Source organism: Saccostrea echinata, unplaced genomic scaffold (assembly GCF_033153115.1).
Source record: "Saccostrea echinata isolate AGI-Se365-2 ecotype Australia unplaced genomic scaffold, CSIRO_AGI_Sech_v1 ptg000054l, whole genome shotgun sequence".
Taxonomy (NCBI): Eukaryota; Metazoa; Mollusca; class Bivalvia; order Ostreida; family Ostreidae; genus Saccostrea; species Saccostrea echinata.
The window spans coordinates 66,603,712-66,625,381 of NW_026889803.1; the positions used below are offsets into that span (position 1 = coordinate 66,603,712).

General features: G+C 31.4%; 1 protein-coding gene across 1 annotated transcript in view; it reads right to left on the reverse strand.

Annotated features, from left to right (window-relative positions):
- Positions 1 to 21,670, reverse strand: part of LOC133205689 (uncharacterized) — a 204,308-nt gene that overhangs the window by 42,154 nt on the left and 140,484 nt on the right. The window contains exons 18-19 of the mRNA XM_061341541.1: positions 13,849 to 14,006; positions 214 to 420 (exon numbers count right to left, since the gene is read on the reverse strand). Of these exons, the coding sequence (XP_061197525.1) occupies positions 214 to 420; positions 13,849 to 14,006 (365 nt within the window). The remainder of the gene's footprint in view (positions 1 to 213; positions 421 to 13,848; positions 14,007 to 21,670) is intronic.

Here is a 21,670-nt window from a genome sequence, read left to right on the forward strand (position 1 = left end):
TTGTGGGTGCATCTATTACACAAGTGCATCCTTTACATGTGACTTTACAGTTAAGAGATTTTAAAGCAAGTTGTAATAAATTTTTTGGAATGAATCAATCTTTACTGAGAAAAAAAATAAAAATTGTTCAATTTAAGATGTGGTAGAATAGATAGCAAGCTACAACAAAAAGCAATTTTCCTAAAGAAACTTGATAGGCTTTGAGATACTTACTGGCACTTTTCCATAGATATACATTTCCCAAACTGATACTTGGTGACATCATATTCATCTGTAGCATTTCCTCCACATCCCCCAGAACAATAGAATGGAGCTATTGTATACTCTTCTTTTACGACGTCTTGTGGTGGAACAGTGGAGGGAGGGATAGGAATTATCTGTTGTGTGAAGGCACTTATCATTCCTGTCGAGGTATTGTATCTGTCAATAAAATATATATAGGGGTAAGGCAACAATTTTAACAGGAAACTCCCCTTTCCCCCTAATTAATTCTGTAAGAATGCAATTGAAAAAACCAGAAGTCTATGACGAGACTATAGCTCTACTGGTTTTTTACTTGACAAAAGTAAAGAAAGGTGGCACTTGGACTTGGAATTATGGCAACAACAATAAATAAAATGATGATCCTTGCTTTAGTCTCTTTCGGAGTCAAATTTAATGGTAATTGAACAAAAACTGTAGTAAGAGTAACATTTTGGAAGAATTTAAGGAGGGATTCTTCTCATATTTCTTGTATTTAAAAATTTATGAAATTTTCATAGATTCAAGACTTTATCACTAAGTGATGGTATCAGTTACATTGAATTTGACCATTTAATTTTAGAAGCAAGGTCAGGTCAAGGTCATTATCTTTTTCCTTGACATTTTGAGTAAAAAATTACTGTTGCTAATCATGTGATGCATTCTTCTATTTTAAAAGTTAAAATGTTTTTCTTTTTCCACAAAAAGACGTTACCATATTGGGTCTATCAGATGATACCACCAAATTAAATGACATAATTTAACTGAAAGAGATATTGGCTTATCCGAGTTTCCTCTGTTTTTATTAATTTTCAGGATACATTAGTTATTTTTATATACTTCTTATATTTAAATATTTCCTATTTTCACATATGGTAAAGTAGTCATAGAAATATACAAAATATATGAAAACAAAAAGCTTTGAGTAAAAACACTTTTTACTGATTTTTTGCTCAAATCTGTTTTTAGATCTGAAGCTTTCAAAAGCTAACAAAATTGTAGTTTGTTTAGAAAATCATTATTATTTGCTATAGTTAAAAAATTTAGGGTATTTTTATTATTTTTAGCTAATTTAAAAATTTCTTCAGGTCTTTGATTGTTTAAAAAAATTAACTAAATGTATTGCTCTGTAAGTGATTTTGATAGGCAGAAAAGGAGATATTTCATACGCTGCAGTTGCGCCAATAATATAGTCCCTGCTGGATTTCAAACTCAGTTTACCATTTCTATTTAAAATTGTACAATTATGATGCGTAAAGAAAAATATGATCTTTTAAATACATTACAGCTAAGTATATAAGACATACAAGCAAATATACTTGGATTATTTCGTCTAGTTAGAAACCAGAGAAGAATCCCTTCTTAACACAGAATTCTTTTTCAGTAATGGCAACACTTCAACAAAATCAAAAACCAATATATAGAATTATGTATCATGGCATAGTTTACTTGTTGAAATTGGACTAAAACTATAGAAGGAGTAGGATTTTGAAATAAAATTGACAGAAATTTCTATTTTTAGCAACCATGGCAACACGGTTCATCGAAATCAAAAACCGAAAAAACCATTTATCTTAGTGTAGTCTATTTGTGTGCCAAGTTATACTGAAATCAGACTAAAAACTGTTGGAGTAGTAGCATTTTGAAAGTATTTCACAGAAATTTCTGTTTAAGAAACCATGGTAACACTGCTCAAAAAAAAATCGAAAACCCATGCACAGAATTATATATCTGGGTGTAGTTTAGTTGTGTGTCAAATTATATTGAATTCAGGCCTCAAGACCATAAACTGAGAACAGACTTAAGTCAAAATTTTGAATATCTTTTATATTTGACAAATTTGCAGAAAAATTTGCAGGTTTGCATAAAACAAAAAATCATTCACATGCTGAAAATTTTCAAAATTATTCATTATCAAAATTATTTAAAGAATCATATTGCTTCGAAATTTTGACTTAAGGTTTTGCCAAAGGTCAACATGTACAAAAATTTATTTTTACAATAGCTACAAAACTATGTGGTTTATAACGTTGAAACTTTTACAGTTTATAAATTTATCATTGATAAACAGATAGAAAGTATCACTTGATAACAAATACTTAAAAAAAAATATTTATCGAGAAAAATTCTTTTAAAAAATGCATATATTTTTAAAAAATACACCTAATTAATTCCGTACTTTTAGTGAAAGCCATCATTGCAGAAACAATATATGTTTATCAATGAAGGGCAAGTTGGACTTCGACAGCCTCTGGAAAGTTGATTTCCCTGTTTATTTTGTCCAAATGTTAAGATCTGAAACCGAAAGTACATTGCAAATGGCGGATTTTATAGGGGTCTTGTCTTTATACATGCCATGCTTTCAATAACAGCCTTTCAGAGACCATTCACATCCAACTTGCCCTTCATTGATAAACATGTATTATTTCTGCAATGATGGTTTTCACTAAAAGAACAGAATTAAGCCGGTGCATTTTTTTAAAATATGCGAATTTTTTTGAAACTTTTTTTCTCAAAAAATATTTTTTTTTTTACAAATATTTGTTTTCAAGTGATACTTTCTATCTGTTAATCAATGATATATTTATAAGCTGTAAAAGTTTTAACTTTATACCTCACATACTTTTGGAGCTATTGCAAAATTAAATTTTTGGACATATTGACCTTTGGCAAAACCTTAAGGGGGATGGACCCTCTAATACGAGAGATAACTTTCCATGTATAAACTAGAAATATGTCCATAGGACTTGAATGCCCCACCGAAGGTATATTAGTAATGCAACATGAAATTTTGTATTAGTGTATGAAATTTGATGAGAATATCTTGAATAGTTTCTTTAAAATTGAAATTGAAATTTAAAAAGTTGGATATAGATGACAAATTCTCACCAAATTATGTATAAGTGCATAAGCTTACTTAAATATATCTTAAATGGTTTCTTTAAAATTAAGCAAAATGCAAATTTAAGAAAAGTGAGGACAAGGTCACAGGAAAATTCAAGGTCAATTTTTATTGTTATGCAGTTGAATAGTTCTCACAAATATGTATCAGCAAGTTTGATAAAAATATTTTGAATGGTTTATTTAAAACTAAGCTAAACACTAATTCAAAATAAATGAAGTTGAGTCAAAGGAAAGGTAAAAAAATGTTGAAGCAGTTGAAAAGGTTACATCAGTATGTATTAGTATATGAAGTTTAATATAAACATTACGAATGGTTCCTTTAAAACTGAGTAAAACACAAATTGAGAAAAGTGAGATCGAGGTCAAAGGAAAAGTCAAGGTCAACAAATATTGATGCAGTTGAATAGCTTACATCAGTATGTATCAGCACGTGAAGTTTGACACTAATTAAAGAAAAGTGACGTCAAGGTCAAAGGGAAGGTCAAGGTCAAAAAATGTTGATGCAGTTGAATTATTTCTTATCAGTATGTATCAGCATATGAAGTTTGATAACACTATATTGAATGGTTTCTTTAAAACTGAGCTAAACATTAATTTAAGAAAAGTGAGGTCAAGGTCAAAGGAAAGGTCATGGTCAAAAATATTGATGCAGTTGAATAGCTTACATCAGTATGTAATAGCATATGAAGTTTGATAAAAATATCTTAAATGATTTCATTAAAACTGAGCTAAACATTAATTTAAGAAAAGCGAGGTCAAGGTCAAAGGAAAGGTCAAGGTCAAAAAATGTTGATGCAGTTGAATAGCTTACATCAGTATGTATCAACATATGAAGTTTAATTACACTATTTGAATGGTATATTTAAAACTGAGCTAAACACTAATTAAAGAAAAGTGAGGTCAAGATCAAAGGACAGGTAAAGGTCAAAAAATGCAGTTGAATAGCTTACATCAGTATGTATCAACATATGAAGTTTGATTATACTTTATTGAATGGTATCTTTAAAACTGAGCTAAACAGTAAGTTAAGAAAAGCCAGGTCAATGTCAAAGGAAAGGTCAAAGTCAAAAAATGTTGAAGCAGTTGCATAGCTCTCATCAATATCTCTCAGCATATGAAGTTTGATAAAAATATATTGGAGAGTTTCTTTGAAACTGAGCTTTGAACAGAGCTAAACGCAAAGCACGATGGAAAGACAGATGGAAGGACAGAAGGATGGAAGGACAGACATGACAAAAACTATATGCCCCAGCCATATTCATGGCGGGGCATAAAAATACTAAGGCCATAAAAAATCAATTTATAGTTTCTCAGGCCAAAAATTTCAAAATTCAATGTGGCAGGCAGGTTCTTTTTTTTTTTCCTTTGAAGCAGGTGTTACATTTTTTTCATGTCAGTCATTCAACAGAATGATGATATCGACTTTTTTTGTTCTTTCATTGATTATAATATGCATTCAACTTTAAATAACGTTATTCCAAACAAAGTTAATTCATAAAATACTGTATTAACAAGAAATGTATTGTTTATCTAATAAAAATGTCTATCTATTAGCATTTATGAAAAAGGGGGAATAACTCAATTTTCTTTTTCAACTTTAAAAAAATTGAAAATTGAGTTATTTCCTGTTCAATATGTCAATAAATTGATCAATGCGGCAGTGTTTGACCTAATGTGGTGGTGCCTGAGAAACTATTGATAAATTTATTTTGGCCTCATATTATTCATACTTTATTATTCCTTTGCCTATACTTTTCAAATTGTTTTATTATATTTGACAAGAAACATTTTAAATCTAGTTTCAAAACCCTTACAAACTGAATAAAATCTATCCTTTAAAGGACCATTTTAATAATTGTTTAATGTATCAAGAACCAAATTTCGAATTTTTATTAGCATTACATTTTTTCCAATGAAAAAAATATTTATAAGAAAGATAATTCTTATTAACAGATGTTTCTTTTTTTACAACTACATATAACATTGTGATATTCTGACTTAGGAAGCAGCACTTTACTATGTTTGCTAATATGAATTTAATAGATATGGCACTAAATATTATTCTCATATAGACTTCATATTTTTAATTTTACGTTGTGATAATAAATTATTACTCTTCCTATTCTGTGTTAAAATTTCTTCATGTCATGACCTGACATAAAAATCATTTCTGAAAAAATAAGCAGCGCTTCATGCTTCATACTATTTTTCATTTGAATCTGATGCCAAAGCTCTTGATGAAAAACAATGTTAGGAAGTTTAATTAAAAAACAATTGTAAAATTTAGAGCAGAGGGATATTAATTCTATAAAGAGGTATGCTCCTGAGCTTTTGAGCAGATTTTTGTCTTGACCTGTATTTAAAAAATTCTGTATGTTTTAGTTCTTACAATAAATTGGATTCTACAATGTCAATTAAATTATGTTCAGTTTTAAAACCCAATGATGAAATTCCATATCAAAAGCATTAAGTGAGGAACTATATTTTGTGGCTGTTTTTTTAAAGAAGAAAATGATCATTTTTTTCTCTTTCAAGGTATTTAAAGTATTGTTAAATTTGGATTCCTATTTTTCCATGCAGCCTGCACAGAGTTATTTTGTGCCGTGAACTGTTTTATGCTGGTCCTTAATTATATATTAAATAAACTGTCATGAATTCTATCATCACATATGACAAATAAAGCAAATATACAGTGATTGGGAAGGGCTTTGCAGCACTGTTAAGGCGTACTAAAACGAAATCAACAGAACACATACATGCACAAATAGATACCATTTTAAACGAAATTTATTTTTGTGAAGCTATTTTATTATATACCCAACTGTTTGTCACTCAGTTTTACTGTTGAATTTATGCAATCACGTGACGGTGTGATCCGACATTCTGGATCACCACACTGTGGTTTTCTGAATCTATATCACCTCTCTCTGAAACTGATGACGTAGTACACAGATAAATGACGTTTTTTATTCTTGGGCATCAAAAAGTTCCTTGACAAAATGGTTTGTTTAATGGACAAAAGTTATATAATTGATCAAAAAAAGTTTCCTTTTATTACATTTTGCTAGTTGTAATGGGGTATATAATAAATTTATCATTATAACAGTAACTTGATTCGAAGAGCCGTATCACGTCTTGTTGACAGGCGCGGATCATCAGATCAAACTCGACGCTTCGCGTCGTTTGATCTGATGATCTGCGCCTGTCAACTCAACATGATATGGTTCTTCGGATCAAGTTACTGTTATAATAATATATATTTATTATCACAGGAATTTAAGATCAATTAAAATTACATAGTATAGCCCACTCTGTATTGAATTTAGTTTGGTCACTATTTGACAGGCACGTGATAAATGCATGCAATGTCTACTGCATGGAGGTCATAAACAAATTTCAACATCGCAAGGGCATACCCCAGTTTGAATTAAAAATTTAAGTGATAAACTGTTTCTACATATCTTGAAGTTTCTTGAAGTAAAATGAATTCAATACATTCTCCCGATAATTATTGAATAATGGCACTAAACAAAGGTTTCACATTGGTATGAATGGTCTATCTAACATCTTCAAATAATACTGTTTAATAATAAAATGCATTTTTAACCCTGAAGAAATTATTCGATCTGCCCCTCACTGCACATAAAATGCGACAAATTTTTCCATGATGACGTCATGTCGACAGGTGCATTGCAATCAGTGACTTGTTTTTACCTTGTCGTGTGGGATTTAACTAACAATAAAATGAATGCAGTGGTAAGTTTTGATGTAGTTCATTACTCTTATTAATTTAAGAATCGCCAATATTTGATTTTCTATTATTGTGAGTAATTGCTATTTTTGTGTGATGTCACAGTAAACTTTTCCTGTATAAATTAGGCCCCGCCCCTTTTATGCAGCCTTAACTGTGCTGCGTTGCGCCACTTGCCATAGTCGCATTGAAAATTGGCGTATTAAATCAACCATTGGTGGCACCAAGTTGCGCATTCAAATTTTAGCAATGTTAGTTGGAAATATATTGCATATGACTTTCTTGCTTGTTTTACTTTCGTTTTAAATGCAGTCAATTTAATACTACAAATCTTACTGGTTAAAACTCGGCAAAAACCGCTTCCTATTACATGAAGCGCTTTATTTAGGACAACAAAGGTACATTACCTCACTCATTTCCAATGTTTAATTGAAATTTTGACCTTATTGACCAAAATATGAGAAAATTATATTGTTTGCGGGTTCCTTTAAAGATGCTACACTGCAAACGTAAAAAAAATAAAATAAAATTTGGTTAATAAAGAAATGTGTTTCCTCTCATATTTCACATTTGTCATTTTGTTTTTTCTTAAAATGGCCCATCAGAATATATAGATGGCTAATTCACTTTCAAAATGGCCCATTAAAAACTTTAAACTTTTGACAGTTGTGCCAAAGTCCCATTGACCTTCATGGCCTTCCCAGTCACTGAATATATTGTGAAAATTCAGAAAAAATAGCCCCCGATTTAAGCTTAAAAATAAAACGATTTAAGTAATATCTAAAAATTAAACATCACAGACCCCCTCTTTTAATTTTCTTTTCTGAATATATGATACATTTAACCATTCTTCTTAAATTCAGTAAAATGTCATAACTTTAAAATAATTTTTTGCCTGTTAAATTTTTAATGCCAAAAAAAGAAATTTTTTGAGTGCAGAAAGGTCAAATGCAAAGTAGTTTGAAACTTTTTTGTTGTCACAAATTTTAATGTGTCTATTCAAGGTGAAAAAAGACTGTGTTTGTACCCATAATTTATTTGAATAAAAAAAATATTGGAAGAAAACTTTAAATTAATTTAATGTGAGACGTAATTATAGTGCAAAAAGATCCTACTAAATGCTCCGTAGCGCCAAAAAAGCACCCCAATTTTTTTGTTTTGATTTTCAATTAAGCTATGTGTGTAGATTCCAAAAATATACTTGATAAAAAAATTCTCATTTCTTTTGATACCAGAATTCAACCTCCTTAAATCTGTTCTCAGTTTATAGTCTTTGGACCAGACTAAAACTGTGGGAGGAGTAGCATTTTAAAGGAATTTCACAAAAATTTCTATTTATAGTAACCATTGCAACTGTTTATCAAAATCAAAATCTGATGCACTGAATTATGTATCGCTCCTGAACTTTTGAGCAGATTTTATCTTAACCTATATTTCAAAAATTCTGCGTAATGTTTTAATTCTTACAATAAATTTGGATTCTACAATGCCAATTCAACTATACTCAGTTAAAACTACATGATTAAATTCCATACCAATTCCATACCAAAAGCGTTAAGTGAGGAACTATATTTTGTGGCGGAAGGGGTTTTTTTCCGAAGAAAATGATCATTTTTTCTCTTTATAAGTATTTAAAGTATGTTAAGTTTGGATTCCTATTTTTTCATGCAGTCTGCACACAGAGTTATTTTGTGCAGTGAACTGTTTTATACTGGTCCTAAATTATATATTAAATAAACTGTCATGAATTCTATCATCATATTGGACAAATATAGCAAATATATTGTGAAAATCAAGAAAAAAATAGCCCTAATTTATGCTTAAAATTGGCACTGTTTTAGTAATATCTAAAAATTAACATCACTGACCCCCACTTTTAATTTTCTTTTCTGAATATATAAGATACTTTAAACCATTCCTCTTAAACTCAGTAAAATGTCATTACTTTCAAATGTGTTTTTTGCTTGTTAAATTTTTAATGCCAGAAAAATGAATTTTTTGAGTGCAAAAAGGTCAAATAATTGAACATGCGGAGTAATTTGAAATTTTTTTCGTTGTCAAAAATTTTAATGTGTCTATTCAAGATGAAATAAGACTGTGTTTGGTCCAATAATTTATTTGAATAAAAGATACTGGAGGAAAAACTTTAAAAATTGATTATGTGTAAGACAGTGTAAAAAGGTCAAAGTAAATGATCTGTAGCACCAAAAGAAGCGCATTGACCCCCATTTTTTGTTTTGATTTTTAATTAAGCTATGTGTATAAATTCTAAAAATATACTTGATAAAAAATTCTCATTACTTTTGCTGGCAGAATCCAACCTCCTTAATGCTGTCTTCTTGTGTGCACAGTTTTATTGTAATCAGACAAAAACTGTTCGAGGAGTAGCATTTTGAAAGCATTTCACAGATATTTCTATTTTAAGGTATTAGAGGTGTAATACGCCATTTCCGGTAAAAATGACGGCATTTACCGAGGTGTCTGACATCGGCAGTTTTTGGAACACTGTACTTCGTAAACAAAAATGGCGTGTCGTCAAGACAGCCTAGAACGCTAACATAAAACATACACCAAAGAAAAGGAATATAACTTAGTGGAGGAGAGAATAAATATGATATTACATAGAAAACACGTTAATATATTTTGTTAGACAAAATATGCATTCAAAATGATGATACCTTCAAATGCACACTTCATGGGTTTTTCCAACTTCTAAAAATAGCACCATTTTCGAAGAACGAACGAAGTATACCTTTCTTCAAAACTTTACATTTGCATCGTGATTTCTTGTGATTCTCTCAATATCAGCAAACCATTTGAGGGGAAAAATGTACGTAATAGGTAGCATTGCGTGCATTGTAGAATCTGCAATTTATAAGGGACGTTCAATGTCCATACGTAAAATATCTGAGATGTTCAAAATATATCAGTAAAAAATAGAATGTAAATATGTTTACAACATTAAAGAAAAAAAATTAATATTAGATATGGGAATAAATGATTTATTCTGGGTTGGGTTAGGGTGATTTTTGTTATTTTATTTACATTAATTTATTTATTTATTTTTACATAAGTTTACTGTTTAGAAGGGGGGGGGGGGTGTGAATATTTTTTATTGACATTTTTTATATACATGTGGGGAACAAATTAGTTTTTGTTTTTTTTTTACCTTTTGATTAGTGTTTCTGTCAGTATATATTTTAGTCTACATTGTATAGTAATGTTTTGATCTGTAAAGAACTTCATGCACATGGTAGATGCACAGATGTAGGTCATTTTGCAAATCTTTGTCTGGGTCAAGGTCATTGTGACGAGATCAATCTTCTGAACAAATGAATCTGACTAAAGTGAAGTGTATTTAATATGACAATAACCTGTTGTTTATATATGCTCATCAGTTCATTAATTATCACAAATCCTATGACATTTACAAAAAATAATGGCTTAAATTTTTAGGGGTACATCGCTATGATACAGAATATAGATAAATATTGTGGATGGAATAAATTTTTGTTGTTGTTATATTATCACAAACACATCTTACACAAAATTGATATTGTTCTTTTATTGATCTTTCCTACCATATTTTTCTTTGACAGAATATTACAAACGTTTTATGAAAAAAAATCGCCAAAATTGTCACTCAAAGTAGACAAGTTCTCTCGATTACATGTATTCATATATCATACCTGATGAATTTGAACTAAAAAGAATGTATATATGCAATCTGTACTGCTTAGTGTTGCAGCTGAATACATGAAACATTCAACTCTTTGCGACTAACTAGAGTAGAGGTAAAAATTACATCTGTACCTTTTGTCTATTAAAGGTGCACCAGTGGTTAGAGGGTACAGGCATGAAAATAAGTATAGAAAAATTATGTTTGGACAGAATTGCATGAAACTTTGGGAAATATTGCCTGAAGTGTTGTCCATTATAACTAAACTGAATTTACTCATATTCAAGGTCATGACCCCTAATACCTTAAGTAACCATGGCAAATCAAAAACTTAAAAATTAAAGTATGTATCTTAGTGTAATTTACTTGTATAGAAAGACTGAAGTTATATTGAAATCGGACCAAAAGTGTAGTAGGAGTAATGTTTTAAAAGAATTTCACAGAAATTTCTATTTTTAGTAACCATTGCAACACCACTCATCTAAATCCCATGCACAGGGTTCGACTCGGGCTTTAGTCCGGCCGGACTAGTGCTTCTTTACTTTTACCAGTCCACACGCGATTTTGTGAGTCCGTCAAAAAAAAAATCAATGTTTTTTGTAACAGTTAATCTTAAAACCAGAAGTCTCTGACAAGACTGTTGCTCTACTGGTTGTACCTATTAAGGAAGATAAAAGTAGCACTTGGACTTGAAACTTTGAAACAACAATAAATAGAACAATGATCCTTGGTTTAGTCTCTTTTTGTGGCAAGATTTATTATTATATTAGACTAAAACTGTAGGAGGAGTAGCCTTTTAAAACAATTTTACAGAAATTTCGATTTCAGTAACCATGGCAACATCATTCAACAAAATCAAAAAACAATGACACCAATTATGTATTTCAGTGTAGTCTACTTGTATGCCACGTTATACTGAAATCAGACAAAAAGTGTAGGAGGAGTAGTGTTTTGAAAGTACTATAAGAAAATTTCTATTTTTAGTAACCATGGTAACACTCTTCACCGAAATCCAAAACTGGTACAAAGAATTATGTATCTTAGTATAGTTTACTTGTGGGCTAAGTAATACAGTGGCTTCCATTTTATCGGATAGCGGTTTAACGAATATTTCGGCTATTTCAATATAATATCAGAGCACAAAACCATTTCTTATATATTTATTAATAATTTCACCTGATATTCTGATGAGAAAATATTGGAGTTTCGTTTTATCCGATACAAAAATTTGGACTATCTTAGTGTTTATTGATAATCAGCACCTTGTTCACACCTCCAACTTCGTATATGAAGCCTTTGTTTACACAGTTTGACACCAATTACCTTGACTGGCTTGAGTACGACAATGAGGGGATTAGTTACGGCTCGACGCACACAGGCACCTTACCTGTGTCAATAGTGGGCATAGTAAATAGATATGTTTTGATTACAGTTGTGGTGATCAGCTTGGGTTCAATGATGCACTTGTTAATTATGACAATTATCTGCAATTTTTTCGGCGTGAAATTTTAATTATTGAACCGATTAGCTTGTGTATGACAATTTGCTTGGATAATGAAATAAGCCTATTCAATCATTTAACTTCGCCAATTGGCTTAATATTTATTCACTTTTCAGTGCAAAATTTATGGTAAAAATCACAAATGGTCCGTTCTATAAATATACGTCTCAAAATGCATACCATCTTTCTCCACATGGCTCTCAAAATCTCTCTTCAGCAGACAAGTACGAGATTGGTAATCTCACACACAGTAAAAATACGTAACCGTATTAAAGAAACAAATAAAAACGAAACAATTACATATATTTAATATTTTTGTTTATTTTTAATTTACAATCTATCCAGGGAAAAATAGTTTACGGTTATTAGTCAAGCATTTAGTCTACTTCCGTTTCCAAAATGGCGACCATCGAAGCAGGGATGTAAACATGTGCTGAAGAAAGATGGCAATAACTATCAAAGAATATATTCTATACGTCAATTTATTTGAAAAAAAATTTCATATTAAATTCATAAGTAAGTGAAATAAATTATTTTTAGTAAAGTCTTTAAGTAAACATGTCAAAAGAAAACGAAAGTGCAAGCTTGAAATTTGCTACGATGTATTATCAATACATGTAGCTCTATACATCTATCTTTGGACTCGGTATGGAGCAATCGGCTATTCTAATATTCAGCTATTCGGATAAAACTAGGCTGACAACTTGACTATTCGATAAAACAGGAACCACTGTACTAAAATCAGACCAAAACTATAGAAGGAGTAGCATTTTGAAGGTATTTCAAGGAAATTTCTATTTTTGACACCATGGCAACAATGTTCATCGAAATCAAAAATCGATAAAAAGAATTATGTATCTTAGTGTAGTCTACTTGTTGCCAAGTTATATTGAAATCGGACCAAAACTGTAGGAGGAGTAGCATTTTGAAAAATTGTTTACAGACGGACAGACAGACGAACGGATGACGGACACCTTACTATCGCATAAGCTCTTCTGGTCTCTGACCAGTAGAGATAATAAACATTGCAATGTACTTTTTATACTTTTTGAAATAATAAAACCTTTACGTGAAATGTTTTATTCCAAGATTAGTTGAAATCTCACGATCAGGAACTGTGATCATATTCCTGATCTCGTTTTCTCTATACATTATATCCAAACGTCCAAATCATGATCACTGAAATGTTTAATTTCATACCAATCAGTCCTACAATTAAGCTCCGAATTGACTCAGAATAACCTTACTTCTCGCCAAGAAGCTAGAAAGCTAAAAATACATGCTGGGTTTTCCAGTTGTCGAGAATTGAACATCAGTAATTTATTGATTTTTATTCCGTTCAGACTAATTAGTCACAGATTTTATTAGTCCGAATAAAAATGTATTAGTCTGAGACTAACGGACTGACGTTAATGTCAAACCCTCCATGCATCAAATTATGTATCTTAGTGCAGTCTACTTGTATGCCATGTTATACTGAAATCAAACCAAAACTGAAGGAGGAGTAGCATTTTAAAGGAATTTCACAGAAATTTCTTTTTTTAGTCACCATGGCAACACTGTTCATCAAAATAAATAACCCTGCATTAAATTTTGCATCTTAGTGTAGTCTACGTGTGTGCCAAGTTATATTGAAATCAAACCAAAATTGTAGGAGTAGCTTTTTGAAAAATTGTTTACAGATGGATGGACAGCTAGACAGTCAGACAGATGGACACCTTACTATCTCATAAGCTCTTCTGTTCTCTGATTTGTAGATCTATAATGACTCACTTGAACTTGTTTAGGAATGGGGACTCTGGTGTTGTGTAATTGGCAAGTATATGATTATAAGGTGGAAGACTCAAAGGTCTCTTGGCTTGCATTGCAATTTCCATTTGTGTGGTTGCATCCGTGCTTTCCAGAATAAAAGTTCTTGCAAATACAGCTGTCTGTAATAAAATATCAACATTGATCACATCAGCTTTATAAACCTTTGAAGATCTATCAACATTTTTTATTAATGAAACCATGTTCACAAAAAGGGGTCCATAATTAAGCAAACTGAGATACCTACAAATTATGAGACATCAGTATCAGATTATAGTGAAGTGGGCTTATTGTACTTCTGATATACGTTGTGAAACAAGATTTTCCATTGTCCCATGTAAGACCTAAATTTGGCATCAATACCCAATTAGCAAAAACTTTCATTTTTTCCAAATTTTGAAGGAATATGATACATCTTGGCTGCCTTCTTCTTTTGTTTTCCAATGAATAATCTTTTATGTTTATGTTGTTAATTTAAAATAAAGTTTTTTTGTCAGATCTGGACAGAACAAAATATTCTGTAACGTTACCTGTCAACAAATATAATATGCATTTTCACACCACTTTCTACAAAGAAGAAGGTAGGGTTTGGACTTAATTGCACCCTTAGAATTTAAATGTTTTCAAAGAGTTATGAAATTGGCTTAAATATAAGTTGAGTATATGAATGTGATAAATCATGAAAGAATATGGCATGAAGGAGGACAATTGTGGAAATATGACATCATTAATTTGGTACACTTCTAAGTTTTAAAAAGAAAAAGCCTCAAAATGACTCATTTAGGGGTTACTTCCCTTAGGAAAACAGTGTCCACAGCCATCGCACACTTCAATTTTTGGATATGTTGTGTAAAATCCATTGAAAAATCATATTTCTCAAAATTTTTGTGGGCGATGCATGTGCTCTTTATTATCTGTTAGAAAATTCCACTGAAAATTGATGTCTTCTGCAACTTTTTAAGAAAATACAGGAAAATACACAAGTTCATGATGTCACAATTAGCATTTAGGAGGTCTTATGAGAAAAACAATTTACAACTGCATGAAATTTCAATGATTCAAAAAGGATAAGTTTAATTTCTTACATCATTTTCATATTTTAGAAAAAAAAAAAACTGGGCCAGATCTGTATTGAAACCTTACCTTGTTCTTTGCATTGCACTGAACAGTTGTAATATCGTATAACAGGTATTTTTTTATGTGATGCTAATTTTTACTAATTTTGACGTGTTTTATAAATCTATAAAATTTAAACACATAAAATTTCACAGAAGTAAAAAAAAATGCCTTGCGTAGATTTTCAACATCGTATGTATGAGAGTAATGATTAATTGCCATTCAGCTCAGTCCCTAGAGGCTATGGAATTAGTAATGTTGGTATTTTTGAGCACTTTTAAGTTGACCATCAATTGGGATCATACAGGTAAATCTTAATAAACTTGCACAAGTTAAACAAACATGGTCAATTACCTGGTTACTCTTTTATTAGTATTTTTACGAGACGCATAATTTCTGATAATGACCTATATTTGATATTACAGGTCTTCCAATTATACCCGTTTTTTAAGTCTTTGACCCTTTCTTCTGTTTTATATGCTTCGAATAAAAACTGACTTTTTAATAATGTCAATTAAATCATGGTTTGAGTTGTCTCTCTTTGTTTCCAGTAAAATCAAGACAAGCACGTGGTGCGCAACAATAAGGAAACCTAGCAATTTGTATTTAAAAAAAGGAATAAATGAGGGGCATGTGGTATATAAACGTAAATAAACAAACATATTATCATTTATTGAATCTTTATCATGTGAACACTTTTTTTTTAACATCGGGTTGTCCAGACACATTGATCTGTATGTAAATGCATACAAATTGATCTGGAATTTTACCTCCGATGATTTAAATTTTTACGGACATGCTCAATTCGTAAAAATTTAACACGTAAAAATTTAGATCACCCTGTTTCAATCAAAATTCATAAAAATTTACAGCAGTAAAAAAAAACCCATTATACCATAGAATGGAAAGTTCATTCTTAACTTAAATTTGTGAATCAAAGTATTGAAAATCCAAACTCTATTTCTGCTAACATCATACTGGACATTATCACAGAGTTTCTTTAGTAAATACTAATCCATGAAGAAAATCAGTCAGCAAAGCCAGAAAAAAGTGGCAAGAGAGCTAGGTTTCACAGCATTTTTTTTCTACCCACTACTCTCCATACGAGTGAAAAATTCTCGAGAGGGAAGTTAAACAACATACAAACAAATCCACTGGGAAAGGGGCCAGTACTGATTTAATTGGGAAATCTAGCGTAAACAAATGAGAATTTTTATTTTATTCAAACCTCATTACCTATTAAAGAGGTACAACACACTGGGGGAGATAACTCTTGCAATTTCAATTAAACGTTTAACTTGACGTCAAATTTGACGTTTATAATAAAGCATCAAAATGATAACTGAATCGTTCCCGACGTAATTATAAGAAAATGGGATTAGGGGCATGATGTGGTTTCTTACGAAATACCAAATAGTATCCTTGATTATTTGCACTTTTGATTTAAAACCCGCCCCTCCTCCATAAAAAGGGAAGAAAAGAAAGATTATGTCTTAAATTTCTTTAATTTTGTATGAAACTGATCAATATTAGCACAACAATATTCTTTATCTTTTTATGATATATTGCTTTCTTTTTAATTGTTACAGTTGGCTATGTAACATTCGCATTACCAGATCACGAGCCTGTCTTCAAATTAAGAATTGGCCATATAAATACTGTTTTGTTCTCCTTTTAAGAAAAAATTTTTTCAACCCGTTTCCAAAAGTTCACTGATGAAAGAGGAACAACTCTAAAAATGTGGGAGATTTCCCCCTCCCCTAGTTGAGTTATTTCCTCCTGTTTGTCGAACAGTTATGAAGACACAATGAATTCTGATGAACTCAGGAGCTGAAAACTATAATATATACTAAGTAAGTATCGGAAATGTAACAGAATTGTTTACTGAAATGACCCGAATTCACGAATATCTTATATGCGACAAACTGGCCTTATCCGACCATCTAGATATACATGTACCACTGTCAACAATTTCAGTGCGCATTTCCTTGAATCAAAACAAAACGTTATATACATAAATGTATCACTGTACATGAATATTTTGACAGATGAATAATTTAAACATAGATGGAGAATTTACAGTTTGATAAATTGAAGCTAATGTAGACGAATACGAAATTTTCATTTTATCTATAGAAGCAACAGAAGGATGCATACAAGGGGGGGGGGGTTACTTTTAAACCCCTCTCTTGTTTGAAATAAATAAGAAACAATATATTCCATTTACCAGCCTGTTTACATAATAGAAGAGTTGAATTTTCAACATTGTGCATTCACTTGTAATGAAAAATAAGATTAAAATTCAATGTAAGTTGAATTCATACCCAGGTATAAAATTAAATGCATGTCAGCCATGTGTATAGACTATATACTGGACATGTGGACATAAAATCTTTAGAGAATAAGTTTTACTTTTATTCTAGTAGTTGATAGTTTAACTCTTATTCTAGTTGTCAGAATTTAAATCTGCATGAATGAATGAATTAATTGGTACTTCAGGGATTTAAAAGATTAATATATATCTCGAGGGTAACCTATGTTTCATCAAGCTCTAATGACTGCGTCCAAAAAAAAAAGGGGGGGGGCCTCGTTCAAAATTGCTTATACATCTGCATTTCAGTGAACTGAAAAGTTTTAAGAACTCTGATATATAACGTAAATAATTTTTTTAAAGCAAGTGATATTTTCTAGCTTGGAATTTTTCATGTGTATTTGTAGATCTAACAATGTTTTGTCTCATGTCTGAAAGACGCTTGAGAAACGTGACTTAAGGAGAAGGGGGGGGGGAGGGGGGGGAATGATTTTTCGCTATAAATTCAAAATGGTTCATTTAAAAAAATGCAAAAAATTATAAAGATTTCTTTTGTAACCAGTTACATGAAAAAAGTATTTTTTCCAAAATTAAACAATAGGTTTTTTCATAAAAAAAAATATCAAAATTGAAAAATAGGCATTTTTCAAAGCTTAAATGAAGCATTGTTTTTCAGTTTAAGTTCTTCAAAAAATATTTTGGCGAAGTGAACCTCTACAAAAATACTTTATTTGTGTGGATAATGGTTAAATGAATGAGTCGATGAAATTTGATAGCCAGACTAGCTGGATTTTTTTGAAAATCAAGGATTTTATAGCTAGCCAATTGAAAATTTATTCTCCGCGTGAACAACCAGAGGGTGGTAACTTTTGGAACTTCCTGTACAAATACGACTCGAACGATTTTGTTCAAAATATGCATATGCATTGTATATATAGTCATGTATAAAATATACAAAAATAGTGAAAATTCAACGACAGGAATTTTTTGGTGGTGGGTGTGTTGTACGTCCTTAATCCACATTTTACAAATTGAACAAGTATTCATTGTTTTACATATTAATTTCTCTTGTTTTCATGCTTTCAAGTTGTCATAAATATACTACACCAGGGTTCTTCTTAACTTCTCAAGTATCAGGGGAATTAAAAGAAAGTAGGAGGCACCAGATGTGAGAGCCTGCCCCCCCCCCCTCCCCCAGAAAAAAATAAGCCATTTCCCACATTTCAGACACAACAAGAGGCCCAAGGGCCTTGAATCGCTCTTCTGATAAACTGTACAACCTAATCACTTCTATATGAAGCCTCTAAGTATCCTGTATATTTAGATAAACCCTTGAAATTCCAATTCACACTCTGAGAACCAGATGATTCTAAGCCAATTAGTACCTGAGAGTTGGTCATGGTGACCTACTTATCACTTGTCATTCTCTGAGGACCCATCAACTAAGTTTGATGACTCTAAGCCAATTAATACCTAAAATATTTTTTTTAGATTATAACCATAAAATTTTATAAGTAGGTCAAAGTGACCTACTTTTCAGTTGTACTCCAAGGACCCAAGATGCATCAACTTACAAAGTTTGATGATTCTAAACCAATTGATACCTGAAATATTTAATTAAAGCCATAAATTTACAAAAGTAGGTCACAGTGACCTACTTTTCAGTTGTTGTACTCCGAGGACCCAAGATACATCGACTGAAAAAGGTTGATGATTCTAATCCAATTACTACCCAAAATATTTAATTAAAGCCTTAAATTTTCAAAAGTAGGTCACAGTGACCTACTTTTCAGTCAACCTACTCCGAGGACTCAAGATGCATCAACTGACAAATTTTGACAATTCTAAGCCAAAAAGTACCCGAAAATATTAAATACAGCCATAAAATTTCAAAGTAGATCACCGTGACCTACTTTTCAGTTGAGGTACTCCAAGGACCCAAGATGCATCAACTGACAAACCTTGATGATTCTAAGCCAATAAGTACCCAAAATATTTAATTAAAGCCATAAAATTTTCAAAAGTAGGTCACAGTGACCTACTTTTCAGTTGTTGTACTCCAAGGACCCAAGATGCATCACTTGGACTAACAAAGTTTGATGATTCTAAGCCAATTAGTACCAGAAATATTCACTTAAAGCCATATAATTTCGAAAGTAGGTCACGGTGACCTACTTTTCAGTTGTTGTACTCCAAGGACCCAAGATGCATCAACTGAACTGACAAAGTTTGATGATTCTAATCCAATTAGTACCTGAAATATTTAATTAAAGCCATATATTTTCGAAAGTAGGTCACGGTGACCTACTTTTTAGTCGACCTACTCCGAAGACCCAGGATGCATCAACTGACAAAGGTTGATGATTCTAATCCAATTAGTACCTGAAATATTTAATTAAAACCATAAATTTTCAAAAGTAGGTCACAGTGACCTACTTTTCAGTCGACCTACTCTGAAGACCCCAGATACATCAACTGACAAAGTTTGATGATTCTAAGCCAATAAGTACCTGAAATATTTAATTATAGTCATATAAATTGAAAAGTAGGTCACCGTGACCTACTTTTCAGTTGACCTTTTTTGAGGACTGACAAAGTTTGATGATCCTAGTCCTTATAGTAAGCAAAATATCAACATTTTAATAAAATGTAATTTTTGGTCAACTTTGAAGTGACCTTGAGACCATGCCCTTTGCCCCTGGGTGATGCCTTGAACAATTTTTAATCTACAACATATCCTCATCCTTTTTTGTAAGTTTGGTGATGATCTGCCCAGTGGTTCTTGAGAAGAAGATTTTTTAGCAACCAGTACTTTTGTTTCTATTTTCCTAATTATCTCCCCTTGTTTAAGGGTCACAACTCTAGTTTTAGTATAAAAGGGAGCCCTTGGGCCAAGGATACCCTGTGACAAATTTGACAATAATTGGCCAAGGGGTTCTTGAGTTATGGTCCATATTCTAAAAAGTTTACGCACACCACACAAATGGCCATAGCATTAGCTCTTTGAGCCTTTGGCTCAGAAGAGCTAAAAATGTAGCAAAAGGATAATGAGTAAAAAAGGAAAAAAAGTTTTTAAGAAGTGATAGTTCTGAACATTTTACCTTCTCATTTTATCGAGGATGCATATCATGAACAGTTAATAATATCTTTGATTTTTTATAGGGAAAATATGAAGGTTTTGGTGGGAGGTATAATGCAATATTGCAACATGTTCTTGCTTTACCTATGCAAGTTTCTGTTACTCCTCAGGTTAAGATCTACTGTACAGCAGGAAATTAACTCACGAATGAGACAGAAAGACTGAATGAGTTACAGATAATAGGCCTTTCAACTGCTGCTAGGGTTCAATGAAAAGAACGATAACCCATTACCGGAACTTGTTTAGAGCGGGTCCGAGGAAGCTAATTGTTTTTGAGGATGTCAAGTTTTAGCATTTCCCAAGTGTTCCTTCACTGTCAGGGAAATCCAGTGGTTTTAAAATTTAGCTCAAATGTTCAACTTAATTATCATGTAGTTATCGACACTTTACAATAATATATAAGTAAAATTTTTGATAAAAATATAAAGTGAAATCCATCCCCCTTCTTAATTTTGACCTGATTAAATTTTTATACTTGATCATTCTTCTTTGTGCTTAGTGAAAAGAATAAGATAATTTATTGTTGCATTTAATTGTAGAAATATTTATCTTTATAGATGAAGCACAACAATGCACAAACAAAAAACATGGCATTATATTTTCTTCTTCATAACAACTGTTAGGGAGAGTTAAAAATCTTGAATATAGTCCGTTCCCCATGCATTGATCCCGTTATTCCAGGAATAGAGTGAAGGCATTCTCCTTGTTTTGGTCAACCCTTTTGTGTACCAAAGAATATAAGGAACCCTTTTGTGTACATAACAATACCAATTGAAGCAGCCTATATGTCATTCCTATAAATGATAACTCAAAAATCGGCACTTTGTTGGTCATGTTTTACATTTGAGTTACCTGTCCTTAAAACACCACATTGTACAAATCAAATATTAATATTTAATTTTTTTATCAATTAATTAAAGGTATGTATAGGTTATAATCTTTTTTGAGAATTTCATGTACCTACAAATATATCTATCAATTGTTTTTTACCATATATATAACTTGAAAAATTAGTTGAAAGGCCTACAGATAATAAAAGAGAATGAGTCAGAGATAGTAAGAGAGAATGAGTCAGATAATAAGAGAGAATGAGTTATAGTAAGAGAGAATGATCGAGTCAGAGATATATAAGACAGAGAGTGTCAGAGATAGTAAGAGAAAATGAGTCAGAGATAGTAAGAGACAATGAGTCAGAGATAGTAAGAGAAAATGAGTCAGAG